The 16,489-nt window shown below is 36.7% G+C and overlaps 2 protein-coding genes across 3 annotated transcripts in view; one reads left to right on the top strand and one right to left on the bottom strand.

Moving 5' to 3' along the window:
• Positions 1–16,489, top strand: part of UBR2 (ubiquitin protein ligase E3 component n-recognin 2) — a 145,914-nt gene that overhangs the window by 107,943 nt on the left and 21,482 nt on the right. For both annotated transcript variants that reach the window (XM_036769122.1, XM_036769123.1), the window contains exons 27-34: positions 4,720–4,829; positions 5,155–5,235; positions 5,549–5,727; positions 7,314–7,513; positions 11,063–11,156; positions 11,938–12,099; positions 13,356–13,456; positions 15,493–15,571. In XM_036769122.1, the coding sequence (XP_036625017.1) occupies positions 4,720–4,829; positions 5,155–5,235; positions 5,549–5,727; positions 7,314–7,513; positions 11,063–11,156; positions 11,938–12,099; positions 13,356–13,456; positions 15,493–15,571 (1,006 nt within the window). The remainder of the gene's footprint in view (positions 1–4,719; positions 4,830–5,154; positions 5,236–5,548; positions 5,728–7,313; positions 7,514–11,062; positions 11,157–11,937; positions 12,100–13,355; positions 13,457–15,492; positions 15,572–16,489) is intronic.
• LOC118858560 (ATP synthase membrane subunit DAPIT, mitochondrial-like) lies at positions 16,024–16,367 on the bottom strand. Its single transcript, XM_036769125.1, has one exon. The coding sequence runs from the start codon at positions 16,333–16,335 to the stop codon at positions 16,159–16,161; it is 177 nt and encodes a 58-aa protein (XP_036625020.1). The 5' UTR covers positions 16,336–16,367; the 3' UTR covers positions 16,024–16,158.

The raw sequence follows: 16,489 nt of genomic DNA, 5'->3' as shown, positions 1-16,489 counted from the left end.
CTGCTCTGAAGGAGCTCATATCTATTGAAGGAGACAACATGTATACATGTGAGTATATACAAAATATGTAGAAAATAAAAGATAAAGTGAGGAAGGCATGCATTTTAAACAGGGGAGGACAAGCCTGTACAAAGACCTGAAAACGTCCTGTAAGAACACTATTTTGACTGGACTTTGGAGTGCATGAGGGTGAATAAATGTATCAAGCAGTTGGAGACAGATTTTGAAGGGCTTAAAAATGCCAAAACAGAGGAGTTTTTATTTGAACTTAAAGTTTATAGTGCATCGCTGGAATTCAGCAGGACAATTCAGATATATATGATCAGAACTGTGGAGGATATTGAGGAATATCACTTTTGCATCCTTTTTGGAAGATGGATTGGGAAGTGCAGGTATAGAAACAAAAAATTTTTTAAAAATTTAATTTTAAGATTGTAAGTAACTTTGGAGAGAACCATCAGTCTTGTGATCAGGTTGAAAACCAGATTACAGGGATGGAGCCAGTTAGAGGAGAATTAATGAGTCATCAAATTTACCTCATCAGTTAGTCACAGGTCCATCTTCAAGCCCATTTCCATTGATTTACACCTACAAGTTTTCAGATCTTGGTGCCCCTTTTATAACCACAGCTCACAGAAACACAGAATTTGAGTTTGAAGGCATTGTAGTGGCTCTCTAGTCCAAACCCATACATAAAAGGAATTTCAGTATAAGACACCTGAAAAGTAACACAGCTTCTGCTTGAAGACCTCCAAGAAAGGAGCCCATTGCCTCCTAAGGCAGCTCATTCCATGTTTGGACAGCTAGGAACAGTTAGTAAGTTTTTCCTCACATCAAGACTAAATTGGCCCCTTTGCAGTTTTCAGTTATTGCTCTGGTTCTGCCCTGTAGAGACAAAACAATTCTAATCCCTCCACCATCAGAATCTAGGAAGTCAAATAAGTGCCCTGAATGACAGTAAATGTTCAGTCTTTCTGTGGAATGGTATCCATTTGTAAGGACCAAAGAGCCCTACTAATTGCCTTAGCAACAAATATTGGATCTCATTGTCGAGTGGCAACATAATGAAAGCCAAAAGTAATACCAGTTTAGAATATGAACTCATTCGTGGTATTTTATGGAGAGAGACAGTGGGTGGCAAAAACATAAGAAAACATCAGTAATTGCCTACCTATACATCTGCTTCCCCATCTCTAGAAAATCTTTATAACAATAATCTACATACTTAACAAAAACATCCTGAAGGAGGGTATGCAAAGGGCATAGACATGCTTTCACAAGTGGTGTTCTATAGGAAACAACGTCTTATAGTCACATAATTGACTGAAAGGTACAGAAAACAGAATATCCCATAGTGCTTATTGTTTGTTGAATATAAAAAAGCAATTAATTTGGTAAACCATGCTTTGTCGAACATGTTAAAATAAAAAAAAATTAATTTGAAAAAATAAAAGGTCTAGTATATATCAAGAGAAATAAGGAAAAGAGCTAGGGACATAGGGAGAATAGCATTTCTAGACCTGAAACTGTATTCTAAAGTACCAGTCATCAAAGCCGTCTGGTATTAGTTGAAAAATAGGTGTAGATCAATAAGCAGACAAGACAAGGGCGAATCGGAAGCAATGGAATTCGGTAACCTGGTGTTCAGATCGGTGAAGCAAAAGACATGTGAAAAACTTCTAGAATTCCCAAACCCTGCTGACCTCCAATCTCATATCTCTGCCTGCCTTTCAGACATTTCTAACTAGATGTCCAATAGACATCTTAAACTCAGTATGTCCAAAACAACTTACAGTCTTTTCCCCTAAACCCTCCCTCCTCTCCCTCACTTTGCTGAAGTGCAGGTCTAATCATGTCAAACCTCTCCTCTACCACAGCCCCCTACACCCATTCAGTAAACTCCAGTGGCTCCCTGTTACCTTCAGGATCAAATACAAAATGCTTTGTTTGGCATTCAAAACCTATCATCACCTAGTATTCTCCTCTCCAGTCTTCCTACACCTTACTCGCCAACACATACTCTTCGAACCAGTCTGTTGGTCCCCCATCCCTGGAATCCTCTCCCTCCTCCACTTTGCGTACTGACCTCCTTGGTGTCCTTTAACTCTCAACCAAAATCCCATCTTTTACTGGAAGCTTTTCCTTAACCCCTCATAATTCTAGTGCCTTCCCTCTGTTTAATTATTTCCTGTTTATCCTTTATATAGCTTGCTTGTATATATTTGTTTATATGTTGTGTCCTCCATTCAGCTGTAAACTCTTTAAGGGCAGAGATTGTCTTTTGCCACTTTTTGTATCCCCAGTGCTTAGCACAGTGCCTGGAACATAGGAGGCACTTCATAAATGTTTGATTGTTGATCAAAAGATGGATCAACAGATATGACTTAATTTTACCCTTAGATTATAAATATCAAATGAAGCATAGAAATTTTGTGCTCACAGAATTGTCACTGTCGTGAAATATGTCCAATATAGAGTCCAAATAGATCTTTTTGTTTGCAGATGACATTTTATTGATTGAAACTTCATGATATTTGTTGAAATTCCCTCAGATACTTTTAACTTCACATTTCTTCAGTCTCCTTAACTCTCATAATCTTCTATTTCTAATTCAGGTATACACAGAGATGGTTTTGTCCTTGATCTTGCTATCACCCACAATTATTCTGCTTATATTTTCATGAATTCTAAAATTCCTTTATCTGATCATAATATTTCTTCATTCTGTGTCTCTGTCCTTAACCCTATTCTTGATCCTAATCATGACCTTCAGTTCTACTATCCTTCAGTACTTTGCCAGATCATGATCCCTGCACTGGCTGTACTTTTCTTCCTTCCCAATATCAGCCACTTGGTAAACCAGTTCAACTCTGCATTATCCTCTACTCTAAAATCCCTTTCCCTCTTTTCATAAAGCCTTTCTCATCAAACTCCCAACTTTGGATTACTCTTACCATCTACCTTCTCTTCAGTCACTCACATGTTCCTAACTGGAAGAAGTCACAAAACAAGGCTGTACCCCAGTACAAATTTATGTTATATCACCTGGTCTATCACTACAGCAAGACAATCCTTCTCTTCCTTCCTAATCAACTTTCTATTCAATTTCCTATAGTAACTTTTCCAAACAGCTTCTCTCCTCAAGCCTCCCACAGTACTTCCTCCTCCTGCCACCTTTTCAGATAATAACATTGTCTCATAATTTACCCAAAAAATGGAGACAATTTGCTTCCAACTGTTTCTTCTCACCTTCTGCTTATCTCACATCCCTCTGACAGTCTTTTCCTTCACAATAATCTATCTGCCAAGGCATGCATCTTTGATCTTATCTCTTCCATCAGATTGCCCCTTCTGTCATCCCCATTCTCTCATCCTCGATCTCTCTTTATCCACTGATTCCTTTCCTAATGCTGGCAAATATGCCTAAGTCTCCCCCATCCTTTAAAAGTTCTCACTAGATCCTACCGTTCCTGCAAGCTATCATCTGATATCTTTCTTCCTGTTCTGATCCAACCACACTGGCATACTTGCCATTCCTCACACTGAACATTCCATCTTACATCTTTGTGCCTTTTCATTCATTGGCTGTTCCCCATGCTTGGAATGCTCTCCTTCCTAACCTTCAACCTTAGCATCCCTGTTTTACCTTAAGATTCATCTCAAATGGTATTTTCTTCAGGATGTCCTTCTCAATGTATCCCATCTTTTCATCTACTCTCTTTGTGTCTGTATGTGCCTATTTAGGTACATGTCTTCTAATGAGGAAGATTGTGGTCTTCTCCATTAGAATATAAGATCCTTAAGAGTAGGAGAAACTCTGTACTCTCCTCCTTCTCTGTACACTAGTGTTTAACATAGTACATGGTGAGTAGTATGCCTTCAGATGTTGGTTAATTGATTTATTTATTGAACCCTGGAACTAGAGCCATTTGAATGAATTTCAGAGTCATTCCAAAGATTTTACCCTAATTTTTCACCCAGGAAAAACCAAATAGATGGATAATGCCTATTGTCCATACTGTGGTTTGTAGTTGAATGTGCTGCCCATAGGACTAAGTACATTTTCTTTAGAAAAACAGTGTAGTTGGACATTGAACTTGTCCCAGAATTGACTAGGAAGAGAAAAATGGACTTGATTACATTTGGGAAATGCACAGTGCTTTTTATAACCTCAAATTGCTCCCTAAAAACAAGAATCCATCTTTTCTAACAAATGGTAGCATTCTTCCATTGATCCTTTATAGCTATGAGACATGGAATGTCTTGCAAGTCATGCACAGGGCCACAGAAAGACATATTGTTTATGTAATAGGTGATAGCATATTACCAATGAAGAATGACTCAGGAGGATCTGTGTAAAAGATATTGTCAGAGAAATGTGTGCTCAGAAAAGGAAGTAGGCTACATATGTAAAGAGGGATAGCCCATGCTCCTTCAGTACCCTCGAAGCATAGGAAGACCTACACAAGGATAGTGTAAGTATAGACTTCATGTGGTGGAGTTACAGAAAGACCTGTACACAGAAGTTGCATGAAATGAGAAGTTGTGGATAAATTGTGATTTTTGCCATTGAAGGAGAGTACTCACATCACTGAGGTCACAACTCCATTGTAATGTTGTTGTTATTACTGTTAACAGCTTCAGTAATGCCAGGCATAAAGGATGTAGTTACAAACAGCATTTATCAGTTTTCTCTTCTCTTTTGCTTGTTTTTCTTAGAACCTGGAGAAGCACCCAGCAATTCTCCTAGCATACTAGCTATGCTGGAAACACTACAAAACGCCCCCTACTTGGAAGTTCACAAAGACATGATTAGATGGATATTAAAGGTAAAATTTCCTACATTACTGTTAGCGTGGGTAGCATGAATTATTGACTGCTTATGAATGAATGAATGAGTAAATGGATGAATGAATGAATGAATGAATGAATGAACAAAAAAACATTCAGCATTCAATATGTGCCAAACACTGTGCTGAACACTAGGGTTACAAATATAAAATATTTTGACAAAAGAATTAGGGAAAAGAGATGTGGTATATTGAAAGTATGCTGGGCTTGGAAATGAAAAACCATAGCTCCAGCTCCAGCACTAATTCTCTGTGTCTCCTTGGGGAAGTGATTTCGTTTCTTTTTTCTTTCTTTTTTTAATAGACTTTTAATGCCATTAAGAAGATAAGAGAGAGTTCTTCCACCAGTCCTGTGGCTGAGGCAGAAGGAACAATAATGGAAGAGGTAAACTATGGTTGTTGATAGTATAAGCATAAGTAATATGTTGACATATTAACTTTTAACAAAATAAATTTCTAATTTCATCTTGTATTACTGATAATCAACTACCCTTTTGAATGTCAAGAAATTGATGGCCATATTTTAGAGTATTGATTTGTACTTGGTTTCATTCTTTCTTTGGCTTTTACTGTCTTATATTTTAGGCTTAATGGTAGATATCTCTCTAACAGCTTTGCTCAAACAAAAACACTATATTTAGATCTAATTTAGATGTAATCGTTAAGCTTCCAAAATGCCTAATTGAATCTCATTTCAGAGCTCGAAGGATAAAGACAAAGCTGAGAGGAAGAGAAAAGCCGAAATAGCCAGGCTTCGGAGAGAAAAGATCATGGCTCAAATGTCAGAAATGCAAAGACACTTCATAGATGAAAACAAAGAACTCTTTCAGCAAACATTAGAATTAGATGCTTCTACATCCGCTGTTCTTGATAACAGGTAAATAAATATTTCTACCCTTTTTAGGAGATGGATTGATGAGCAGCTCATCTATAACATATATTGTAGAGCTGAATTACTCGTTCCTGGCCATATACATAGAGCTCATATGTATCAAAGGCAAGGCCTGAAGTCAAAGTTTCTTGACTTCATATCTGGCTCTCTTTCGACTATACTGTGCCCTGTCATTTCTAGACTAAGATAATTCAAATATTTCACCTTAATTTTTAATTGGGCATTTTAAAAACTTAGATTTGATGAGTTTTTGAAAATAGATTTTTGTATAAATTCTTTCCTCCTGCCTGTTGCTCTCAATCCAAAGTATTTAACATCTTGGTCTTATCATCCTTAGTTCTGATTTTATGAACTGCTCTGTCCAAAGTCCCTGTAGTACTTTAATAAAGTTTTGCTACTGGGATGGTATGGTGACAGAGTTTTAAGATGTGTTCTTAAATCAACTTATAGATAATGTACAGTATAGATGAAATAGATTGCTGAATAGCTCAGGGTGCCCTATAGTTAAAATAATATTATGTTTACCATTTATTTTTTAGCCAAAGCAGAAATGTACAAAATTTGAGGGTTTAAAGCATAGGTTTCCAAAGTAGGTTAATGCCAACCCCTGGAGGGTGCTGGAGTGATCCAGGGGGGCAATAGTAACCTCGCAACTGGGGGGCATTGAATAAAAATAAGGGGGTGGTGGAAGCATAAGGAAAGAAGAGAAGAAAATTTTGAAAAACTACATATTTCATCTGTTGTGTAACAGAGTTAAAGTCATAGTGATTACATTATTTTCCAGATAAACACACAAATGCAAGTTATAACCATCAGTAATCAAGTCCACTGACAGGTTTTTACGAGCAAATGTTGGCAGGCGAGTGTGTCACGCATTGTCGGGAAGTCCAGCTTGGATTGGCAGGAATATGTGCATGTAATGACTTGTTTACAATATGATACTATAGTTACATGATGCAATATCACATCATCAAAATTTATCATTAAAGGGTTAAAGAAAGTAGATTTCCAAGGGGGTGCTGAGTAATTTTTTTTAAGGGGGCAGTAGGCCAAACAAGTTTGGGAACCTCTGATTTAAAGGAACAATGGGCCTTTAATTTTCTGACAGCAAGAAGCAGTCTTACAGAAGGAACACAGCAGTCTAGAAGGACTAACGGACAGTAAAGAAATATGCAGGATGTAGACAGGAAATGGATTCAAGCAATTATTTAGGGTAAATAATAATTGATAAAATTCTCATGAAGAAGGCCCAGGTTTCATATTAATTTTTCAGTCTTGTAAGATTTAAGCAAACTTTGAATCTGAAGTTATATACATGTTGATTCATGTTGATAGAAGAGTTTTTGGATATTTTCCTCTTGCTGAATTGAGTAAATCTTTGAAATTTTGATTTGTTAGCAAGTGGCTTGTGAATAGGTATTTGGATATGGTTTGAATTCAACTACATTTATTAAATGCCAAGTAACATAACTGTAGTTCTGTTGAGTAATATGCTGTAATTACCCGGATGTCTTAGGATCATTAATTACAATATATTTAGCCACGTATTCATGAATTTCTTTTTATTTTAGTCCTATGATTTCAGATACCCCCCTCATAGCCTTGGGCCCTGAACAAACTCAAGTAACTGAACAGAGGCAAATTGTTACTTGTATTTTGTGTCAAGAGGAACAGGAGGTTAAAGTTGACAACAAGTCTATGGTACTAGCAGCATTTGTTCAGCGGTCAACTGTATTGTCAAAAAACAGAAATAGATTTATTCCGGATCCAGGTATGTCACTTCTGTCATAGCCATAATCCTATTCCAATTCAGTAATTGATATGTTTTGCCTCGTTTTTTATTAAACTTTTTCATTTACAATATTTATAAATTTCTAATTTTTCTATTTTTCTATTATTTTTATTTATATATTTTTGTTTTTACATTGCCTATATTTCCCCAGTATCCCTTCCTCTTCCCCCCTCCCAGCGAGCCAACAAATAGTTGCTGGGGTTTTTTTTTTTCTGAGAAGAAAAGGAGAAAAAAACCCACAGCAAAATCAATGAATTAGGGGAATCTGATGTTATTTATATTTAATATTCCAGCCTCTACAAAGGAGCCTGGCAAAGGGCATGGACATAGGCATTTCTTTCAATGTGCCAATGCTTTTGGATTTCCTAACAAGTTTGATAAATAACAATTTATTTAAATACCAAGTCCTAATTTTAGGAATAGTTTATTGATTTGATCTGTCCTGTAAAATTTTTTTGAAGTCCTGCTTTGTAAATAGTTTAGAAAAATAATTGATCTCTTAATACTTATTAATAAGCCAGTACTTACTAATTTTCACAGCTTGAAGTCATGTACTTCATTACTTCAAAAATATGTGATTTCATTGGTAGAGGCATTCCCACCAACCTTTATAGAAGGTGTCATGAGTTACTATGGTCAAAATAAGCTCCTCAGCTGATGACCAACTTTCTGGTGCTGAGACTCTGTGAACTAAGCTAGGCCAATCCTCAATGATACTCTATCCCTGAGGCCATACTCTGGTTCTTCACAGCCTCGGAGGACCTGCCTGCCAGAGCTTGCACTCCTTTTTCCTTTTATTTTTGAACACAAGAGTTTTTTCTTTTGTTTTCAGTTCCAAATTCTTTCCCTGCCCAAGAAGAAGGCAAGAAAAACAAAACCAATTATAAATAGTATAGTCACAAAACAAATTTCCATGTTAACTGAGTCCTTCGGTTCTCTATCTGGAAGGCAGATAGCATATTTCATCATGATTCCTGTGGAATTGTGATCGTCTTACTAGTCTTTCAAAGCTGATTATCTTTATGACATTCCTGTTGCTGTGTAGATTCCTGGTTCTGCTTGCTTCACTTTGCATTAGTTCATTGTTATCATTAGTTCCCAGGTTTTTCTGAAACCCTTATCATCATCATTTCTTACAGCATAATAGTATGTCCATCACATTCACGTACCACAACTTGTTCACCCATTCCCTCAGTTTCCAATACTTTGCCACCACAAAAAGAGCTGCTATAAATATTTTAGTACATACGGAGCCTTTTTTTCTTTCTTTGATCTCCATAGGGTATAGCTCTAACATGAGTATTGCTGGTTCATAGGGTATACACAGTTTAATAGCCTTTGGGGCACAGTTCCAAATTGCTTTCCAGAAAGATTAGACTAGTTCATAGTTCCACCAACAGCTACACTCCTTTTCTACTTACCAATTCCCTGCTGTCTGCAAGCATGCTGAAGTAGAGTCTCCTCTATCTTTAAATTTTTTTTAAAACTTCACTTGACTCCACCTCCTCTCAAGCTCTCTCTCCTCCAAATGCTAGAAGAAGCAGTATATTCTTGTTGCCCCTCCACACACACTATAGTTTAGTAACACCTGCCTGCTGCCTGCCTGTTCTTCATATTGGATACTTCGTCTTCCTTCTCTGTATCTGAGCATTGGCTATTCTCCATGTCTAAAATGCTTTTCCTCCTAACCTCCGCCTCTTAGAATTCCAGGCCCTGCACAAGACTTTCCATCTACTCTGTGTGTATCTTCTATGTCCTAACTTTTGTGTATGTTGTCTCTTCTGTTAGAATGTGAGCTTCTTGAGAGGAGTCACTTTTTCTCTCTATCTCCTTCATGTAGTACATGCCTGGCATTGATTGATTGAGTGAATGATTGATTTTCTCCAAAAGTTACCAGTAGCCTTTTGTCCATCCTCCTCCTACTTGAACTTTCTGTAGCAGGTGGCTTTGGTGAATGCCCTACTTTTCCTGGACATTTATGACTTGGTGGGCTTTTATGATACTGCCCTCCTTTGGTTTTCTTCCCACCTGTCTGACTACTCCTTTGATGGATCACCATTCATATTCTACCCCGTAACTACTGTGACCTACTCCCTCTTATCTTCTGCTTCTATACTCTCTTTGGTTACTATACTCTCATAAGCTCCCCTGGATTTAATGATCTCTATGCAGGTGACTCCCAGATCCATATATCAAGCCCTAGCCTTTCTTATATCAACTACTGCCTCTTGGACATTTTGAATGGATATACTATAGGCATCTCAAACTCATTATGTCCAGTATAAAACTTCCCCTCCACCCCTCTTCCAAACATCCCTATTTCTATCAAAAATTAACTAGCCTTCCAGTCAGCTAGGTTATAACCCTGTAATCAGCCTTGACTCCTCACTCTCCTTCATCCCACATATCTAATCAGTTTCGAGGTCCTATTTCTTCCTTCCCAACATCTGTCAGTTCTGTTCTCTTTGTTCTCAATAGCCATCACTGTTCCAGGTCCTCATTACCTTTTGCCCTGGACTATCACAGTAGCCTTCTAATTGCTCTCTTTGCCTCAAATCTCCCTCTGGTCCACCTTATTGACCACACAGCTACCAGATTGATATTCTTAAAGCATAAGTCTGACCACATCACTACCCTGCTCAGTAAAATCTAGACAGGGGTGGGGAATCTATGGCCTCAAGGCTGCATGTGGCTCTCTAGGCCCTCAAGTGCAGCCCTTTGACTGAATCCAAACTTCACAGAACAAATCCCCTTAATAAAAAGATTTGTTCTGTAAAACTTGGACTCAGTCAGAAGGCTACACCCAAAGACCCAAAAAGGCCACATGTGCCTTCAGGTGGCAGGTTCTCCACCCCTGCATCTAGTGGCTCCCTATTAACTTTAGGATTAAGTACAAACTCCTCAATTTGGCATGTAAATTCCTTCACAAGCTGGAGCCACCCTATCTTTCTAGTCTTAGTATATATTATTTGCCTTCACACACTCTACAGTCCAGCCAAACTGGCCTTGCTGTTCCTCACATGTGATATTCAGTCTTCTGTCTCTTTACCTTTGTATAGGCTGTTCCCCATTTCTTAAATGCACATTCTTGCCCTATGAGTCTTTCCCTTCTTGCCCTGTGAGTCTGTCACTTATAGTCCCTACTTTCCTTCAAAGTCCAGCTGAGGTGCCACCTTCTGCATGAGGCCTTGCCTGATTCTCCTTCCCCTCCAGATGTCAGTGCCTCTTGCTCAAAATTATCCTGCATTATATGTATTTAGTATTTGTTTATTTATGTGCATGTTGTTCTCCCCTGCCACTCTTAGTAAGCCAAACTCTTTGAGGCAAGAGATTATTACCTTTTTGTCTATCACTGGCAAAGGACTTGATGGTGTCAAGTAGTAGGTGTTTAATAAATGCTTGTTGATTAATTTAGCCTTTGAGAACCTAGGGTCATTTTTAAGCCATGATGGAGAATTGAAATAGAACTTTTGGGAGCACATTTTTTCATATGGAAAGTAAATGCTTTTTTCCCCCCTTTTTGTATAGAAAAATATGATCCATTATTCATGCATCCTGACTTGTCCTGTGGAACACACACTGGTAGCTGCGGGCACATAATGCATGCCCATTGTTGGCAAAGGTAATTTGCTAAATTTGTAAATTAGTAAATGTTAAGATTATTTCAGTTCTTAAAATTGAACTTTTAAGCAATTAAAGGGAGTTCAATGCCAGAAAAAAGAACTCCAAAATTGCAAAGACAAACTGCCTTATCACTATTAGACAAATTATAAAGTTGATGTACCCAATTTATTGAAAATAAAAGTGATTTACAAATATTCATGTGATTGTGTAGATACATACATATAAATAAGGTAGCATTGCAAATAACTATAACTCTTTTTTCCCTTCTAAGGAAGATACTGCATAGTGACAAATATTAAATACTATAATTGGGAAAGGAAGATCTTAATAGTGAATTCAGCTCCAGGAAGGGTGCTTGGGGCATGGTATCTTTTCTGTCTTTAGGTCCAAATTAAATAGCCTTGGTTCCTAGGGAAGTAGTACTAACTAGTTATTTCACTGCTGCTAAAGGGGACTCCCAGATTGGGCTCTGTCCTAGTGCTGTCACCATCTTGGCCGTTGCCATTTTGTGTAGAGTAGGACCTAAGCCAGCCATAGAGTTCTTTTGAGTTTCCCCAAGCCAGCTGGAGTTCTTGGGAAATAAGGCATTATCTTTACTACTTGTGCTACTATTTATACCCTTCCCTCCAAATACATATAACATGGGATTATTTGACCATTGTGGACATAGAAATATTTTATTGCAAAGAACATTTACTTAAAGAATGACATTTAAAAGTATGACTTTGGTTGAAGGACCTAACAATTTTGTTAATACTTAAAAAACTCCTCCTTTAAAGGTATTTTGATGCTGTACAAGCAAAGGAACAAAGAAGACAACAGAGATTACGTGTGCACACAAGCTATGATGTAGAAAATGGAGAATTCCTTTGTCCCCTTTGTGAATGTTTAAGCAATACTGTTATTCCTCTGCTTCTGCCCCCAAGAAATATATTTAACAGGTACTCTAATTGTAACCTCTTTTTGCTTTTTTGCTCTCATACTGTGTCAGACTCAACTTTCTTCCTTCCTTTGCTTCCTAGCAACTCCTTAGAGTTTAGGAACCTATTAATTTTGATATGTTTTTTTGTTCCTCTTTCTTCCCAGTACCATTTTGTTGGTTAGGTCAGCTTCTTATAAGACAAATGCATTCAGCCCCTTCTTATGCAAGGTTGTGATGTGCCATGACAAGATTATAAATGGACTGGAAAATCTAAAATGTAGTACTGCACTCAGAACATCATATATACTCAAGTATTAGTAACATAGCATTTTAAACAGTTCTTTTCTTAAGAATAATCTGTGCTTCATGCGTTGCTGTTTGGGTTCTTTAAAAGAATTTAAAATCAAATCCACTGTTCACGTAACTATAATATTGAGATTACTGAGTTGAATAAGAAAAGGAATGAGGCATTTTATCCTCAAGTTTAATTTCAATTTTTAAATATTGGAAGGTAGCATGATGTTAAGATGAGTGTGGTTTTTGGGTGAAGGATATCAAAAACAAAGATTAAAAGTTTCAGAGAACTACATTAGAAAATTATTATTCTATAGTAGAACACATGTCATTCAAGCTATGCTATCCAAGCTAGACTCTTATGTGGTTGAATATTTGATTCTTTTTCTCTCATTACAGATTTTATTTTGAAGGAAAGGGATGATGTATGGTCTATCATTGATAACTATATGGTGAAAAGTGAACTATTGTGAGAAAACAGTGATAAATTGTTTCTTATAGCACCAGGACTTAATTTGCTACACCTTGTTGTTGATAAACAGCTCCACAGTAAATATATTTTACTTCAATCTGTAAAAAATTATTTTGAGTTATTCAGAATTCAAATATGGAGGTCATGGGTTTTTTCTTTTATATACACATGTATACATGTACATATATGTGGTTATGTATGTATGTGTGTATAGAGAGAGAGAGAGAGCTTAGTTAAGAGTAGTTGATGCTTTGAAGTTTAAAGTTCCACTTTTGCAAAACATAAAGACAAACATATGCTGAGTTATTTTTATTAATAGTAGACTGATAAATAGCAATTTGTTTTGAAAGTATCTATATATGGTTTTTTTTTATTACTAACTCAAATGTAATTTTTTTTCCTTGTAATTAGTTGAAAGAATTGAAGTGTACATGTGATTATTTGAAGAACTACTATGTTTAGTATCTTACTCTTGCCTGTTTTTTAATACTGCTTATTGTTTCTGACAGACTAGATTCTTCTGACCAACCAAATCTTGTTCAGTGGATTAGAACAGTATCTCAGCAGATAAAAGCATTGCAGTTTCTTCGGAAAGAAGAAAGTACTTTTAGTAAGTTTGATTTTATTTTCTCCTCAAGGGTACTTCCACAGGGGCTGGCTGAGTTATTGTTTTAATTAGAAAATCTACCATGTCACTATTTGACTTAGAACTGTCAGCTTTGCTATCTAGTTCCTTATTCATTCAAAATACATGAAGCTTACAGCAAAAATATTAAGCCTCTCTTTTTCAGAGCAGCTGGGAGTAAATGATATAAAATTTAATTTTTTGTGTTCTAGCAATAATGCATACTATTAGAGAGGAGCCATCATGATGTAGTGTATAAAACACTGAACTTGGAGTTAGGAAGGCCTGGATTCAGATCCTACTAGACACTTACTATCTGTGTGATAATGAAAAGTCCCTCTTTCTTAATCTCATTTGTATAATGGAAATAATAATCCTTATCGTACCTACTCATAGAATTGTTTTGAAATGAGATAATGTTGTAAAGCATGGTGTAAATTTTTTAAATGCTATACAAAGTCAGTTATTATTAACACACCAGCTGGTTACATTATTACTGGCACTACTTCATCATCAAGAAATATGGGCAAATTTGTACCACTGTTTAAGGAAGCTGGCCTCTCATACTTTCCCTCCTTTTGTCTTTCCATCAGAAAGTCAGGGTTATTTCAAAAAAGATGATTATGATGATGACAGTAATGACAGTGATGACAACCACCTCCATATTTTAGCAGGTCCAGTTGTTAGGAGGCTTTCTTTATGTCCTGCTGAAATCTATCTCCTTGTACCTTAGGACCTTAGAATCATAGAGTTAGAAGAGTCTTTAGAAAAAGTTGTCTAGTCTAGTACCCTCTTTTACATCTCAGGAAACCAGGAAGAGAGGTAGAGTAACTTTCCCAAGGTCACAAAGGTAGTAAGTGAAATAACCAGAATTCAGACTTAAATCCTCTGACTGCAAATCCAGCATTCTTTTCATTGTACCTTCCACCATTGAACCTAGTTCTGCCCTCTGGGCCCAAAACAGTCTTTACATGTGGAAGCTCTTCTAGTAATAGAAGACAGTGACTTTCCCTTCCAGTTGTTCTCTTCTCCAGGGTATACATCCCCACTTACTTTAGCCTCTCCTTGGGTGGTACTAATTCAGGTCCTCATCATTCTGATTGTCTTCATGTAGATATGTACCGCCTAATCAGTGTCCTTCCTGAAATGTGACAATTGGAACTGGACTCTGTGCTCTAGCCAGGAGTAAAATGGGATTCTTGTCTGTTGGATGATATTCTGGATACACACACAAACACACACACACACACACACACACACCACATTAATGTAGTCGAAGAAGAACATATGAATATATTACTTTAACTGCCACATCATATTATCAATTCACTAATCTCGTACTCCTCTAAAGTGTCTTTATATCTTCTCTAGATGGACATCTACTTTTTTATACTGCCTACTTTTATTAAGGCCTACTTGGTAAATCATAAAGTTCTTCAAAATACTCCTATGTTGTCAGAGTTAAACATTGCATGTGATTCTGGTTCATATGCTTTTTTTACTCTCACAACAAAGATTTATATAGCTGATTCACATTTACATATGTGAAGTACATTGTGAAAAACTTAGAATGGATATATGTGATAGATACATGAACATATGTGAAAAACATTGTGAAAAATTCTCTCTCTATATCCTGTACTTGTATAGTTAATTTTTTTGTAACATTTATCCCTTAAGTATATCGATCCCTCAAATTAAACTTTATTTTATTCCATTTAAGCCATTATTCCAGCCTGTTGGGATCCTTTTGGAATTCCAATTATGCCATCCAACATCATATTATCTATTCCTCACAGCTTCAAGAGTCTTTGGGGCCAATCACTCAGCAAACTGTAACTATATTAGCTGGCATTTCACATTTATTCCATAGAGGGGGTTAAGAAGCAAGGCAACCCCATGTTTAGAATTTCTGGGATTGTATCTGTAGCTTCAATGAACTATCATTCCTTTTAAACAACCAGGAAAAGTATTTTAGTGGTGTGTGTGTCCACATATATAATATGTAGCTTTTCTTGTAGGCAATATATCTTCTGAAAATTCAGAAAGTATGATTGAACTACAGCTCCCTGAAGGATTTAAGCCTGATTTTCGACCGAAGTAAGTCCTGTCATCTTAAGTAAGCATTATAAATATACAGTTCACTTTTTTCTATACCTTACTGTTTTTATTGATATCTTTTACTTTTGCATGACTTTCATTTTCAAATATGTCCTTTCCTTCTCCCCTACTTATAGAGCCATCTCTTGTAACAAAGAATAAAAAGGAAAGGAAAAAGAAAAAAGTTCCACAAAATTAGCGAATCTATCAGCCAAATCTGAGAGTATAGGCTGTGTTTCAAAGCATAGGCCTCCCACCTTTTCCTTGAAGGAAAGGAGATGATTTTCTCATCTCTTCTTCAGAGCCAATCTTGGCTATTATCATTATTAGATAGTATTCAGTTGCTTCTTTGTGTATTTCTTTTATGTTATTGTCATTGTATACGTCGTTTTCCAAGTACTGCTTATTTCATTTTGGGCCCTTTTATATGAATCTTTCCATGTTTCTCTATATTTTTTTTTTCTGAGTTCATGTTTTATTTCAAGAGCTATAGATTACATGCTAAGTTGACAGCAGGTCCTTTAGCCAGGGAACTTGATGATGGACAAAGTATACACACACACACACACATATATACTGGGCTCCATTTATGTTTCTTTCACAGCTGGAGTTTTTTTAGACCTTGCCTTGAAGTAAAGTATGAGCAAAGCGATTCCTCCATAAGTGGCCAGTACATAATTCTTTCTGCCATTAAGGGTGTATGAATTGAAGTATTTCTTAAAACCAGTGAACTGATACTGACTGTCAGATTCTGGACCTGCCATAATTGAAATCCCGACCGTAGGACCCACCGCAGCCGCTGCCCTTCCTTCTCTATATTCTTATATTGGTCATTTATTACTACACAATAATACTCCATTCCCTTTGGGAGACATTACCTAGTAGATGGACATCTACTTTTTTATACTGTCTACTTTT

This window comes from Trichosurus vulpecula, chromosome 7 (genome assembly GCF_011100635.1).
Source record: "Trichosurus vulpecula isolate mTriVul1 chromosome 7, mTriVul1.pri, whole genome shotgun sequence".
Taxonomy (NCBI): Eukaryota; Metazoa; Chordata; class Mammalia; order Diprotodontia; family Phalangeridae; genus Trichosurus; species Trichosurus vulpecula.
The sequence above is the reverse complement of the archived record's forward strand: the minus strand, read 5'-3'. Positions and strand labels throughout refer to the sequence as shown.